Source organism: Podospora bellae-mahoneyi (assembly GCF_035222275.1).
Source record: "Podospora bellae-mahoneyi strain CBS 112042 chromosome 1 map unlocalized CBS112042p_1, whole genome shotgun sequence".
In the NCBI taxonomy this organism is placed as follows: Eukaryota; Fungi; Ascomycota; class Sordariomycetes; order Sordariales; family Podosporaceae; genus Podospora; species Podospora bellae-mahoneyi.
The window spans coordinates 371094-384752 of record NW_026946359.1 but is presented as its reverse complement, the minus strand read 5'-3'; the positions used below and the strand labels follow the sequence as shown (position 1 = coordinate 384752).

At 51.5% G+C, this 13659-nt stretch overlaps 4 protein-coding genes across 4 annotated transcripts; 3 read left to right on the top strand and 1 right to left on the bottom strand.

Annotated features, from left to right (window-relative positions):
* Positions 1-240: 240 nt before the first annotated feature.
* On the top strand, positions 241-1794 carry QC761_101820 (uncharacterized protein; the record flags this gene model as incomplete). Its single annotated transcript, XM_062873424.1, has 1 exon — positions 241-1794. One exon carries the CDS (start codon positions 241-243, stop codon positions 1792-1794), a length of 1554 nt encoding a protein of 517 aa, XP_062736447.1.
* Positions 1795-3755: 1961 nt separating this feature from the next.
* On the top strand, positions 3756-5956 carry QC761_101810 (uncharacterized protein; the record flags this gene model as incomplete). Its single annotated transcript, XM_062873423.1, has 2 exons — positions 3756-3775; positions 4132-5956. The coding sequence occupies 2 exons, from the start codon at positions 3756-3758 to the stop codon at positions 5954-5956; spliced, it is 1845 nt and encodes a 614-aa protein (XP_062736446.1).
* A 1151-nt stretch (positions 5957-7107) lies between these two features.
* Positions 7108-9739, top strand: DLD1_1 (D-lactate ferricytochrome c oxidoreductase). Its single transcript, XM_062873422.1, has 4 exons — positions 7108-7920; positions 7986-9352; positions 9438-9518; positions 9578-9739. The coding sequence occupies exons 1-4, from the start codon at positions 7599-7601 to the stop codon at positions 9668-9670; spliced, it is 1863 nt and encodes a 620-aa protein (XP_062736445.1). The 5' UTR covers positions 7108-7598; the 3' UTR covers positions 9671-9739.
* Positions 9740-9779: 40 nt separating this feature from the next.
* On the bottom strand, positions 9780-13308 carry QC761_101790 (uncharacterized protein). Its single transcript, XM_062873421.1, has 3 exons — positions 11547-13308; positions 10987-11479; positions 9780-10922 (listed from the first exon to the last, which is right to left on the bottom strand). The coding sequence occupies exons 1-3, from the start codon at positions 11675-11677 to the stop codon at positions 10428-10430; spliced, it is 1119 nt and encodes a 372-aa protein (XP_062736444.1). The 5' UTR covers positions 11678-13308; the 3' UTR covers positions 9780-10427.
* Between the last annotated feature and the right edge of the window lie 351 nt (positions 13309-13659).

The following is a 13659-nucleotide window of genomic DNA, read 5'->3' as shown; positions in this document are numbered from 1 at the left end:
CCCCGCAGTCTCGTCTTGTTCTCCCTGTTCCTTTTTGCTGGTTTTGTCGTTGTCGTCGTGCTTGAAAATTGAACCGCGCGCAGCGCTGTTGAATTCCGGAGGATCCGAAAAATCGAAGACGACATTCAGACGCGGCAGCAACGTCATCTTGGGAACTCCGATCATCGACTTTTCCTCGCATACTGGGAAAAAAGGAGAATTGCGCAAATTGGGCAGTACAAAAGAAAAGAAAGAAGGAAAATGTTGCCAGAAATGACGACCGTTGGCGGTGGTGCGGTACTCAATAAAAAGCTGACGAAGGCGAGGGGAAAGATGGTGAAGCCAATATTGAAGACAGCGAAGAACCTGAAGCTGTCGCATTCGGAAAAGAACTCGCTGGATCTGGATAGAGGGTGGGATGAGCAGTCGATTGAGCAGCTGGAGAATGGGGAGTGGGATGAGAAGGCGTTCCCTGGTGGCTTATCAGGAGGAGCAATGGGTCTGGGTGTCGAGAGCAACGTGGTGTCTGTTCCAGGCGGCGGAAGCAGCATTCGAGCCAAATTCCACCACGGCCGTACGCCGTCGCAAGCTTCTACTGGCAGCGGTTCGCGCGGAGGAGTTTTCATCCATCCTTTTGCGCAGGCCCCGCGGACGTCGACGCCACCCTTGTCATATGCGAACTCGCTTGCTTCGTTTGACAATACCGTTGCGAATACCATCAATAGCACTCACAACGAGCGCAACTGCTCCCCCACTATTACCGAGAACGAGGACGACTTTGACGACTTTGACTCTCCCGCGCAATACCATAACCACAGCCATAGCCACTCCTCTGCCCCGCCACCAGCGTTATCATCGCAGTCAAATCTCTCAAATCCCCGCCGACCATCGCTCCAGAGCCAGCGCACCGGGTCATACACCGAGGTACCTTCCAAAGCGCCCTCTCTCCGCATCAATACGACAGGTGGCACTTCCAGGTCGGCGTCAGGTGCGACTGTCATTTCTCGACTTGCGAATGGCACCATCTCCACGACTAGCCAGTCCGATCTACAGTTGACAAACAGCGTCAGCGTGTCCTTGGGCACCACTCTCGACTCGCCAACCGGCAGTATCGGAGCCGGAACAATCAACAATTCATCTTCTGGCGCCACTCAAATGTCGCCTTTGCGCAGCTCGCTCGACATGGCGAACTTTCCCCGACTTCGCAGCCGCTCCGAGCTGGACACGGCTAACCGCGCCGAAAAGATCCGAGCCGCTCGCCGCAAGTTTGAGGAGCGCGAGAACATCAAGGAGGAAAAGTACGACCGCGAGATGATCAAGAAGAGGGAGCGTAGGGACACCAAGGAAGCGAGTCGCATCGAGAAGGGAGCCCCAGCCCGTCCGTCCATCCACCGCAAGAACACTGGGAACAGCCTTAGCAATGTTATTTCTCCCCCCGCATCCACCTCCAGCGGCATTCAGGCTGTCTTTGGTAGAAAGGGCGCTTCTTGGACCGAGGGCACGACCGTCAACAACTCTTCGCGACAGGACCTTGAAGGAGCCTACACCTCTTCTTCCGCTCCCCAGGTCGGCGGAGCCATCAACAGGCGCCACACCGACTCGCCGAGCGGCGAGGAGCAGATGCGCTTCATGAGCCGCAAGTACGACAGCGTTCCGCTCGAGACGCCGCCCGCCTTCGGCCCTAATGTCGACGCTGTGCGGTTTGAGCAGACTCGGCCGCGAAGAGGGAGCGGCCCCAAGCGGAAGACGCAGAGCTACTGGGCCGGGTTTGTGCTCTGGCTGAGGACGAAGCTGCTGAGGCTTGGTGGCCGGTAAGGGCATCTCTACGACAGCAGGGCTTACTCGGCATTATCACGAATTAGTTCGGGCACAGTCTACAACTACTACAACAAGGGGGCGAATTTATCAGCATGGCCATGAATGGCAAGCATTCCAGCAGCAGAGTTTGTCTCTCGACTTTCTCAGCCTGGACATCTTTTTTTTTCATCACGTCATTTGGCTTCCCATCAAGGCGTTTAGGAATTGGGGCATGGGGGACAGGGAAATATCAGCTCTCGAAGCTGAAGGCGTTATTGGTTTTTTTATACATCATATTTTTTATTTTGACCTTTTTCACTTTCTTACCGTCGTTTACACACACAACCCCGGAAATATGGACAGCATGGATTTGCTTTTGGGAGGAACAGTTCGTGCATTACATCGACACTATTACACACGTTTTGCACAACATTGGGCGGCGGCGGCGATATCTCTCTCTCTTTTTTACTGAACTTCAGCGAGTTGTTGTTTTTTGCGCAGCTATTAGCGAAGATTCTCGGCATGGCAATTGGGAAGGGGAAACAAGGGAAAGGAAAGGCATCATTCGTTTTTTTGGCTTTGATACGCAACATCCGGGGTTGGGTGGGTTTGTTTTTTCATCACACCACTATCTATGATGGTGGTGGTTTCTTCTTTCTTTCAGGATTCAAGGAAAAGGGGTCTGGATAACAGGCTGGCTTTCTTTTGATGACTGGGGAAATCTTTTTTTTTTTTCACTTTTACTGGAATGGAAAGAAAGGGTGAATCGGCAAGTCTGGGATATGCTGTGGTTTGACAGCGTTTTTTCTGATTTTGCAACTGGCGCTGTACTTGTGGAACTGGGCATCGATTTTGTTGATGCTTAGTTGCAGGTCGGCAGGGAAGGGATAAGATATAGATGAGGTATTTACCTACCTAGCTTTCGGTGGTTTTGAGCTTTAGAATAGGCGGAAACTTAAAGCAGAGAGACGGCTGGGCGAGAAAAAGGCCTCGGGGTTATTTAAGATTTTTTGGGATGTTCATTTTTGATGTGGTGATTTTGATATGGTGACACGAAACGGATATGCTATGGTTGCACAAAATGGGATTTAAGCTTGCGGTAGGGCTCTGTTGGTTGTTGAAAGGGATGGATTTAATGTGATTGGTCTACAACGTTGCTACACCACGACGCCACACGATTATGATTCTACCTATGGATATCACTGTCGGAATGTTAACTTGACACTACAGCATGCGGTGCTTGTTTGCTTGTGCTGCTTGGTGTCTTGATCAGGAGGCATTGTTTGAGATAGAACAAGGAAAAGATGCCGAGGTTCATGGTCGATGTGAGTACCCCTCTTTTAACAGGAGCGGTGGCAGGTGGTGTCTACGGTGGTATTCGTTCGCCTCTGTCTCAGAACTTCTTTTGCCCTACAAAAGCGGCCTTGGTGTCATTAATCCGGCTAAAAGCATCGTACTATAGCTTTAAAAGCGTATAAGTATAAACTTGTAAATCAAATGTACCTAAATTGAGGATTTTATAAATATGATAATTTCAAATAAATAAAATAAAGAAATAAAGTAATATATACAGCATGGGTAGTATCATAATTTATATATATATAAATGTAACTTTAACTTTATATATATATATATATATATAGTGCTATAAGTCTAACTTTACATTTTGTATATATATATACCAATGCGATTTCTACTACCATTATTATTACTATTATTTTAATTATTATAAATAGTACTAAAAAATGTCATAAATAAAACCAAACATTTTCTGCTAGTAATTTTTAGGTTCTATTATATTTAGAAGCTTTTTACAGTTTTAATATAGCAAATCTTCTTCTATATGTAGCTAGTCGGGCATGCTTTGCCGGGCCTTTAGTGGGGCCAGAGAGGTTTTGAGACAGAGGCGAATGAATACCACCGTAGGTGTCCGTCAGTGTGGCTTGGTCGCGTCTTGGACCCCTGGTTCCAGACGAGCCATGGTTGGTGAGGTGGTAAGGTAAGGGAGTTTGGACGAGAGCAAGACGAACAGTCAGAATAGGAATTGATATCACAGCTGTTGTCGGTCTGTTTATTTTTCGACTGGGATTCTCAGATCGATGTCAAAGCCATCCAGCTCGGGTCGGATCTCGGACCTGTTGCAAAAACCCATTTGACTGGACAGCAAGTGACGCCGTTCAAGGGCCCCTGTCATCCGCATCTCACCTCACCCGATTCCCCAGCCCAGGAGATACGGGCTGCCTTTGTCTGATTTGCCATTCTTATCAAGACGGAAAACAACAGTCAGCAGTGTCAGCAGGTAGGTTACCTGCATGAATCTGTTTCTCGAGGCTGAAAACTGACGGGTATTTGCAGATTGGGGTCAGCCCAAATTTCTGAAGCTATCACTGCCCAAATGGCAGACAAATTCGCCAACTACCCCGGCGCCAAAGAGGCACCTGCCGCTGCCCTCGAGTATCATCACGAAGAGGACCACAACCCGCCGCTGAGAGGCTGGCCTTTGGTTATTGCCTCCACTCTGTTATCCAACTCCTCGGTCCTCCAGAAATGGCTCTGGAACAACGCCAAGTTTGGCCAGCCCAAGCACGCCCCCGGACTCGACAGCTCTGTCCCCTGGCGCGTCAAACCTGATGTTGCCCCCCTTGGGGAAACAGGCCCTATGCTGCCGCTTGAGGAGGGGTACCTCGTCACCCCCAAGTCGGCCGACTGCAAGGGCCGGTTCAATTCGATTGCTGATTACCATGAGCTCTACAAGTCAGGTCAGGCTACTCCCCTTGATGTAGTCGAGGCGCTCCTCCCTCTTATCAGGAGAGACATTGGTGACGAGGAGAGCAAATATGCTGTTGCGTTCATCGAGTCCAATGTCGATGAGGTGCTTCAACATGCCAGAGAGAGTACGGAACGGTGGAAAGAGGGAAAGCAGCTCGGCATTTTGGACGGTGTTCCCTTTGGCGTCAAGGCCGACACTGAAGTCAAGGGGTACGTCTCGACCATGGGGATGAAGGTCGACAAGACGGTCGCCTACTTCAACAAGCCCGAACCGGAGACGTGTTGGCCCGCGTTGAAGATGCAAGAGCAGGGCGCGATCATGGTGGGCAAGATGAACCAGCACGAGATAGGGATGGACACCACCGGCTGTAATCCCGTGACAGGGACAGCAACGAACTGGTACAACACCCGTTACTTCCCCGGCGGCTCCTCCTCCGGCGCGGGGAGCGGTCTGTGTGCGGGACTGGTGCCGGTGGCAATCGGCACCGACGCCGGAGGCAGCATGCGCATCCCCCCTGCCTTTTGCGGCGTCTACGGCCTCAAACCAACCTTTAACCGCACCTGCTCCCGCGCCACGTCCATGTGTGTTGTCGGGCCCATGACATCAACGGTAGCCGACCTGACCATCGCCTACCGTGTCATGTCCCAACCTAACCCCTCCGACCCAGGCCAGAACCTTCTGTGTCTGTCCGTCCCGCCTTCTCCTGGGTCGAAGAAAACATTGGGTATCTGCCGCGCTTGGATCGCCCGCGCGGACCCGGACGTGCTCAAAGTCTTCAGCTCCTGCGTCGAATACCTCACCACTGTCAAGGGGTACACCGCAGTCGACATCTCCCTCCCCTATCTGAGGGAAGGACAGCTAGCCCACGCGGCAACCTGCCTCACCGAAGCCGCAACCGAGGCCTTCGCCCGTAATCCCAGTAACTACCTCGCCCCCCTCAACCACGCCAACCGCATGCTTGTTTCCGCGGCGACGCACACCCCAGCAACGGACTATTTATCTTATGGCCAAATCAGGCACGTCATCATGGCGCACCTGGCCTGGCTGTGGGAGCAGCACCCAGACATGATTGTTCTCACGCCTACAACCCCGATAGCAGGGTGGAAGATTTGTGACGGGGACGAGGCGTATGGGTGCTCGGATGGGAATCTGAGTATAAAGAATATGACGTTTGCTTGGGTGGCTAACACGAGTGGTTGTCCGGCTGTCACTTGTCCGGGGGGTTATGTCGAGGCTGAGCAAGGGGAGGGGGTTTTGCCTGTGGGGGTGATGGGGATGGGGGAGTGGGGGGCGGAGGAGCAGTTGCTGGGTTTTGCGAGGGATGTGGAGGGGTTTTTGGAGGTGGAGGGGAGGAGAAGGCCAAAGGAGTGGGTTGATGTTGTTGGGTTGGCGAGGGGGAAGGGGGAGTAGTAGTAGTACATGGACACTGTCAGTCACTCATACACCGATTGTTGATTCCGTGTTATAATAGCTGATTTTGATGAAAGTTTTCTATCTTGGCCAGCTGCTATGTTTATCACCCACTGTCACACGGAATCGAGACGTAATTTCCCAGCGGGTAGGTATTGTCTACTGAGAAGAGGTAGAGTCCGTCTCGCCCCTTCCCGCGACCCATTCTTGGTACAACCCTTCGGTAACGGTTTCCGTGATCGGGAAGTCCACGTCAAGTTGAGGGTTATCGTTCCCGAGATCACCGTTTTGGTAGCCCTGTGGCGCATCGTTTTCCTTGTCCATCTTGGTCTGTGGTGACTGAGATGTATGGCAGCAGGGGTGAGTGATTGGACCTTCAGCTAGAGGTTGGTGGGAAAGACTTACAGTATTCAGTGGTCTAGATAGATTCAGGAGATTTGGATAGATGCGGGTCAGGCAAGCTCAGCGGTATAGCAGATGGTGAAGTGTTGGAAATGGGAGGTGAGAATGGAATGATATATATACTCAGCTGAGACGACGGCCCTGTCGATTCCCGTGACTAATGGATGGTCAGTCACTGAATCGCAGGAGGCTTGGTGCTGAATGTTGTTGTCTGAGTAGCGAAACAAAGACAACAGGCTGGCGCTTAGGATCCTGGAGGATCCACTTGGAGACAGCCAAGTAGTCGCTTTTCGAAGCTCGCAAGGCAGAAAGTGCCTGGTTAGCTCGACTTCCAATACCCAACGTTGGCAAAAATCATCGCGCAGAAACCATATGGCACAAAAAGACACTGTGGGACGGAGATCACTGGCGCTGAAAGTGAAACAAGGTCAATACCCAATTCATCCCCAATAACATGATCCGTCCCAACCTCAGCTGCAAAGCCCTGGCCGCAATAGGCATAGAAAATCTATAGGATACGACTAGCTCCAATCATAACGGCGTACCTATCGAGAGACTCACTCACCAAGTTCAGTCGTTGTGCTACCAGTTCTTGGGAAGCTAGACTCCTGGGGAGATCTCTGCTTTGGCAAGCTCGAGGCTGGTTGGGGAGGGGGCGAAACATGCAGGGCAAGTCATAAACATGATTGGGCGAGTTTATATAGGAACTCTATTGGAAGAAAAAAATTGATATGCTTTGCCGCGGCTTCCAAACTTTCATCAAAACCCCAGCTTGCCTCCGCCAACGGGTCGTTCTTTCCAGTTGCCTTGTTGTTGGAAACTTCCTAATCGGGCAGCGGGTTAGGGTTGTGAGGTTCAACCGAAGAACTCACCTCTATTATAGATATTCCCAGCTTTCTCTGTAGAATCCTCACATCCATCCATTTGACCTGTGTCAAACAATGCAGTTCCCTCTTACTTGTAGTCACCGCTACAACCCGACGCCCGGAGCTGGCGCCCGTTATGTTGTTGCACGGAGCCGTGGCCAAGCCAGTCCAATCGGCAGAGTGGGGACACGGAGCTCACGGGCAGGGGAACCACCTTTTTTTCTAAGCAACCTTCGAAGCTCCAACCTTGGCATCTCGTCCCACGACCACAACCCCACGATATACCACCCCTCCAACGGCCGACGATATACGCCCCCTACACTCCAATCTCGACCCTGCGCAACCCCAATTGATTGCTCAGATACTCAGAGACTATGTCGCGGCTTGCGGGCAAGATGCCCAAGCTGGCGACAGCTCCCGGAGCCCGGCCATCCTCCTTCCCCTCTATGCGCCCCAGCAGAACCACCAGCGCGCCGTTACAATTCCGCCGCCTCGAGTCAACACAGCGCTTCAGCCCCCCTCCCTCCTCTACTTCCTCCTCAACCACCACCAAGAAACCGTCCAGCGGCCCCTCCTTCAAGGGCCAACTCACACAGTCCATCACCAAGCGCATCCAGCGCGAAAGAGATGATCTCAAACGCCTCTCCCACATGCGCCCCCAAAACAGCCTGGGCAGGATGATGGGCATGACCTTTGGTACTTGCCCCCTTTTACCCCCTATATCCCTACCATCATAACTTAACCTCCCTTCCTACCCACAGTTCTCTTCACCGTCGGCGCAATCTCCTACTGGTGCGGCCTCAAATACCCCAAAGAAGCCGACCCGGCCTCCACCCTCCCCCTGGCAGCCACCAAACCCCCCAAGCACAACCTCAACCCCGCCCACCTCGAGGCTGCCTGGTCCGACTTTGTCGCCATCGTCGGCAAGGAAAACGTCTCGACCGCCGACGACGTCATCTCCCAGCACGCCACCTCGGAGTGGTCCACCCACCGCGCTGCCGACGACCAGAAGCCCTTTTGCGTCGTTTACCCCGCCACAACCGAGGAGGTGTCCGAGTTGATGAAGGTGTGCCATTACAGACGGATTCCCGTAGTGGGATACTCTGGGGGGACGAGTCTGGAGGGGCATTATACCCCGACTAGATCAGGGATATGCATTGATTTCTCAAGGATGAACAAGGTGCTCTCGTTGCACAAGGATGACTTGGACGTGGTTGTCCAGCCTGGTGTAGGGTGGGAGGATCTGAACGAGATGCTCGCGGAGCAAAATTTGTTTTTCCCGCCTGATCCAGGGCCGGGGGCGCAGATTGGGGGGATGATTGGGACTGGATGCTCGGGCACAAACGCGTACAGGTATGGGACGATGAGGGAGTGGGTTTTGAGTCTTACGGTTGTCATGGCCGACGGGACAGTCATCAAGACGAGACAGAGACCAAGAAAGAGTTCGGCGGGGTATGATTTGACGAGGCTGTTTATTGGTAGTGAGGGCACACTGGGTTTGGTGACGGAGGCGACGCTCAAGGTTACGGTTAAACCTGCTAGTGAATCCGTCGCTGTGGCATCGTTTGGGTCCATCAGAGAAGCGGCCAACTGTGTCGCCAAGGTGGTAGGGGAGGGTGTCCCCGTTGCTGCGGTAGAGATTCTAGATGACGACCAGATGAGATTCATCAACCAAGCTGGCGCTACGTCCAGAAGCTGGAAGGAGGCGCCCACTATTTTCTTCAAATTCACCGGTACCCCCTCGGGGGTAAAAGAGCAGGTGGCCATCGTCCAGAAGATCACCAAGGGCAGCGGCGGCAAGTCGTTTGACTTTGCCAAGGACGAGCAGGAACGGGTTGAGCTCTGGAGCGCGAGGAAGGAGGCGCTCTGGAGCACCATGGCGGTGAAGAAGCCCGGGGACCGGGTGTGGACGGGGGACGTGGCTGTCCCGATGAGCAGGCTGCCGGACATTATCGACCAGACGAAGCAGGATCTGGGACGGTCGGGGTTGAAGAGCTCGATTGTGGGACATGTCGGGGATGGGAACTTCCATATTATCTTGTTGTACTCGGATGCGGAGAGGAAGTTGGCCGAGGAGTGTGTTCATCGGATGGTGAAGAGGGCTGTGGAGATGGAGGGGACTGTGACTGTGAGTTTTTTTTTTATTTATTTTTTATAGCTTTCTGTGTTGAACTCTGGAGGGATGGAAAAAACTAATGCGGTTGAATCAACAGGGCGAGCATGGTGTTGGGCTTGTCAAGAGGGATTATCTCCCTCATGAGCTGGGAGAGAGCACGGTTGATGCTATGAGAAAGGTAATTTTTCATCCTTTTTACCATTTGAAAACAAGATCAAATGCTGACAACCCCGACAGATCAAGACGGCATTCGACCCCCTCTGCCTTCTCAATTGCGATAAAGTCGTGCGCGTCGAGAAGCCAGCGAGAGGGGAGGTTTCTGAATGGTAAATAGGCAATGTAAAAAGAGAAAATAACAATTAAATGTACAATATATATCTCTTGAAAGTCCATCAAGGTTTTGGGGCCCTTGTATAGACATCCTAAGCAGCAGTCATGCTTGTTGAGATGTTTTTCCTTGTTGAAATTTATTTTCTTGTTGCTATCCAAAAATACTCTCAAAAAAAAGTCAAGAATAGAAAAAGACGCCATATTCCCCGACCAGCCTCATCCCCCATGACAAGTTGAACCCCTTCCATACCTACCTCACATATATATCCAGCAATCACAGGACAGAAAGAGAAGGAGATAATGATAATGGTTTAAACAATGTAAAAATGAAAATGGGATATCTCTGTGTTGACATGTGTGCATGGTTACAAGTCTTGCTCCTTCTCTCTCTCCAGAACCAGCCTATCATTAGAGGTAAGACAAGACTCTCCTTCAACTCTCCCCTTTCTCCTCCTCATTCTCTTCCCTCACAACACTTGCTCAATTTCATAAAATGGTCGTTAGTTCTGCTTCTCCTCTCTGGTTGTAAAGAGAGCAACACAAAACGTCAAAACGCAAAAGAATAAAAGACGAAAAATAAATGCTCGCTTCGCTTGATCCGATCGGCGTAACTCTCTTCTTCTTCTTCCTCTCTATTTCCAAAAAAATGATGGATCAACCGTTCCGATCGGCCTTTATAGAATTAAAACACAAAACAAAATTTGAACTCCCTCCAAACCAATAAGTAACAAAAGAAAAGACAAAGAAGAAAAGCCATTTAGTCAATCGTCATTCGACTTGGCAGTGGTGGCTTCTGATCGTTCATTTGGTACGAATTTGCGTCTTCCTTCTCGGGGTCGGAGTATCTCGGCTTAAGAAGGTGGTCCTTGAGCCCGGCGCCAAAGTTGCTCATGCAGACGAAGCCGTTGATGATGGTCAAGATGATGAGGAGAATGGTCAGGACAGCAAAGGCTGTCAGCGACTTCTGGACGGCTTCGTAATCCTGTTTATGACCGGGCTGGTAAATGCGGACGAGCTTGAAGAAGAAGTAAGAGAGCGCGCCGAAGTACAAGACGATGGTCAACGTCACTCCAATCTTGTTCTCGCGCTGCGTAAAGAAGGCGGCGCATAGAAGGATGGCGATCGTGATAGGAACCGCCGCCACTTGCAAGCCGAGCTCGAAGTTATTTTTGGTGTTGTTGACAACGACCAAGAACTGCACAGTGAAACCCAAGAAGAAGAAGAAATCAAACTTCAAGAGGGCGATGTAAATCTATGTGTCCGTGTCAGCATTCGACATCCATATCGTCACTAGTGAGACGAGATCATGAACCTACTTGGTAGTGAAGGAACCGCTTCTTCATGCGGTAGTCAGCACCAATCTGCTTCAGAATGTCCCAAGCGAACTCGCGGTATAGCTGATAGGCGATACAGGACATGGCGACGGTGACCACGCCCACGATTGCTGGAACGGCTATCAAGAAGGGTTTGGACAGCGCCCAGACAATGTTCGAATCACCACCTTTATCGCTGTCCTTTAGGAGTAAAGCACCCTGCAGAATATCCAGTGATTTTTCAATCTGATCAATCTGGAGGATGGTGTAGACAAAGAGTGCCAGGTTGGCCACACACAGCCCAATAATCTGAATCGTGTTCTTCATCCGCAGTGCGTCCCACGCCAAGACCAAAACGTAGAGGAATCCGAAGATGAAGAGCGCCAAGAAAGTCGGAATCGTACGGTATCTCGATTGTAGCCTTCGTCGTTGTGCCTCATCTGGGATTTCGCCTTCTTGAAATTGAAGGCCGAACTGGAATCTCGCAAACACATAACTGCGGTTGAAGTGTTAGCATATCGGATCAAGGGTCTCGCCGCTGGCAGCAGGAGGGCGAAACGCACCATTCAAAAGCCACGCAAATTACAGCCTGTAGGCCGACGATGAAAAAGAAGAGCTTCGCCCATGTGTTGCTGAGGAAGTCCGTCGAGAAGAGCTTTTGTTTTGGCCGCGCTGGCCCGACTGTGGAAGCCATCACTGGAGGGCGGCTGTCTCTGAATCCGCTGTTTGTTCCGTCAAAACTTGCGATCGCGATCGGCTGCGAGCCCGAGCCGGCCAAATACGACCGGCGAATGTCTCGTTGGGAAGCCAGGACGGCGGCTTTGCGAGATGTCTGGTTAATGGCTGAATTGAGTTTTGTGACTTGTGGTATGGCGTCGGTGGTCGGTGGGTCGAGGGAGATTGAAGGGCCGGCCGGTCGAGGGGGAGGGGAAGGTAAGAAAAAGTCGTGGTCGGTCGGGCAGAAGACGCCTGGTCTCTGGCTCGGGGGTGGTCGTCGAAGGTGGTGAACCTGCACACTCACAACAGCGAGCGGTTATTGTTCACAGGCGCGAATCTTTTGGCGATTTGAAGTGTTGCAGCACCCAGGAGACGGGACTGTTGGGGCAGGGGGTGTTGTGCTGCGAGTTGTGTGTCCACAGAGAGCACTCTGAAACACTGGGAGGAGTTGAGGTGTTCGAGGGTTGGCAATGCTTCAGGAGTGCAGGCCAAGAACCAACGGGAACGGCCGGGGGGTGCTGAGGTGGTGTCGTTAGGAGAAGCGAGGGGACGCGTTGCTTGTCGGCGGTTGTCGAAAAATCAGACTCGGGCGCCAGAACAAGACAGGTATCGCAGGAAGAAGGTGAAGATGAGGAGAAGATTGATTAAATTACTGTAGAGATGCAAACGACTGATGGAAAAAGAGGGAACCTAGGGCGTGGGATGTCGCTCTGCTGCGAGCAGGATTGTGGTTTGCAGGTGACAAACCGGGGGGGCAGGGGAGACGACTTTTCGCCAAACAGGAGCTAGTTCGCCATCAGCCTCTCCCGCCAATGCACGATTTTGATCTGTTCCGAGGCTGTGCAGCTGGAATCTCGCCTTTTTGACACAACTTCAAAAGAAGTCACTGATCGAGATGGTGATGTCTTTTCTTCGACAGTAGCTTTCAGTAATCATGGGCACTCTTTTTCCTATCTAACATAGTTCTAGGGCGGGAAAAGCCAATCTCCAAGTATCTTAACTGGCCCAGCAAGTTGGCCCGTTGGAGCGCCCACAAGGCTGCGAGCCATGTCTCACCAAGCCCTTGTGGCTGCAAACTCAAGTTCGAGGTCCTACCAATTAATCACCACCATTTCCACAGCCGCAGGGCACTTTTTCACATTCAACGTTCTAGATTTTATTCTCCTATATAGACGGGATACAGGGCCATCACAATCGTCGCTTAGTGTAGCTTTCCCCAGGTTATAGCCCAGTCGGCTCATTTAAGCCCCTTCTGCCCTGCGTTACGTTCGCTTGACTGATGATGAAGTGCACACTCAGACAATCTTGAGCTAATTCTACTTTTCTCCTGTCTCACAAGACTTGCAACTCGGAACAAATATGAATCCTAAATTCTCCTATTTTTTCTCTTCTCAAACATCTAAACATCATCCAACATTCCATTCCCATTACCTACAACTTTGATAATCCTCAACCTCGACGAAGTCACTGATATCCACCATGTGGATCCAGGGTCTCTTCCCGCGCATTTTGCATCACTGGGGGGGAACCACCGCCCCCGGATGGACCCGCTCTTTTATGCTAAGCCACGCATCCATCTTCAACTCCCGCTCTCCCACCTGCCATTCTCTCCAGCACCTCATCAACCGATCTATCAAATCAGAGAAACAATGACGACAGGATATGTAAAAGATCAACCGATGCTTTGAAACTGCCGACCCTCCCTTTTGTAGCATTCTTGATATGCAAGAGTCGGCCTCTCCATGATCGTCCTCGTATTCCGCCCCCCGATACCGAGCACTGTGCACATGCGAACCAGTTCGGTGTCTAAACTGAATGTTTGATCCCGTCGGCAAGATACATGAGGCTTTGCTATGGGCAAATCCCGAACCAACGTTTGAGGCTCACAAAATCAGCCCTGTTACCTACCTAGTTAGTTGTATAGTCAGCAGCAAAGACATGCCCCTCAGCAAACATGAA

What these genes read in the sequence shown, in the direction of transcription:
- DLD1_1 (XM_062873422.1), top strand. Translation starts at nt 7,599, where the DNA reads ATGTCGCGGCTTGCGGGCAAGATGCCCAAGCTGGCGACAGCTCCCGGA. An exon ending in GATGATGGGCATGACCTTTG is followed by an intron (nt 7,921 to 7,985) that starts GTACTTGCCCCC and finishes TCCTACCCACAG; the next exon opens with TTCTCTTCACCGTCGGCGCA. An exon ending in AGATGGAGGGGACTGTGACT is followed by an intron (nt 9,353 to 9,437) that starts GTGAGTTTTTTT and finishes TTGAATCAACAG; the next exon opens with GGCGAGCATGGTGTTGGGCT.
- QC761_101790 (XM_062873421.1), bottom strand. Translation starts at nt 11,677, where the DNA reads ATGGCTTCCACAGTCGGGCCAGCGCGGCCAAAACAAAAGCTCTTCTCG. An exon ending in ATTTGCGTGGCTTTTGAATG is followed by an intron (nt 11,480 to 11,546) that starts GTGCGTTTCGCC and finishes CTTCAACCGCAG; the next exon opens with TTATGTGTTTGCGAGATTCC. An exon ending in AGCGGTTCCTTCACTACCAA is followed by an intron (nt 10,923 to 10,986) that starts GTAGGTTCATGA and finishes ACGGACACATAG; the next exon opens with ATTTACATCGCCCTCTTGAA.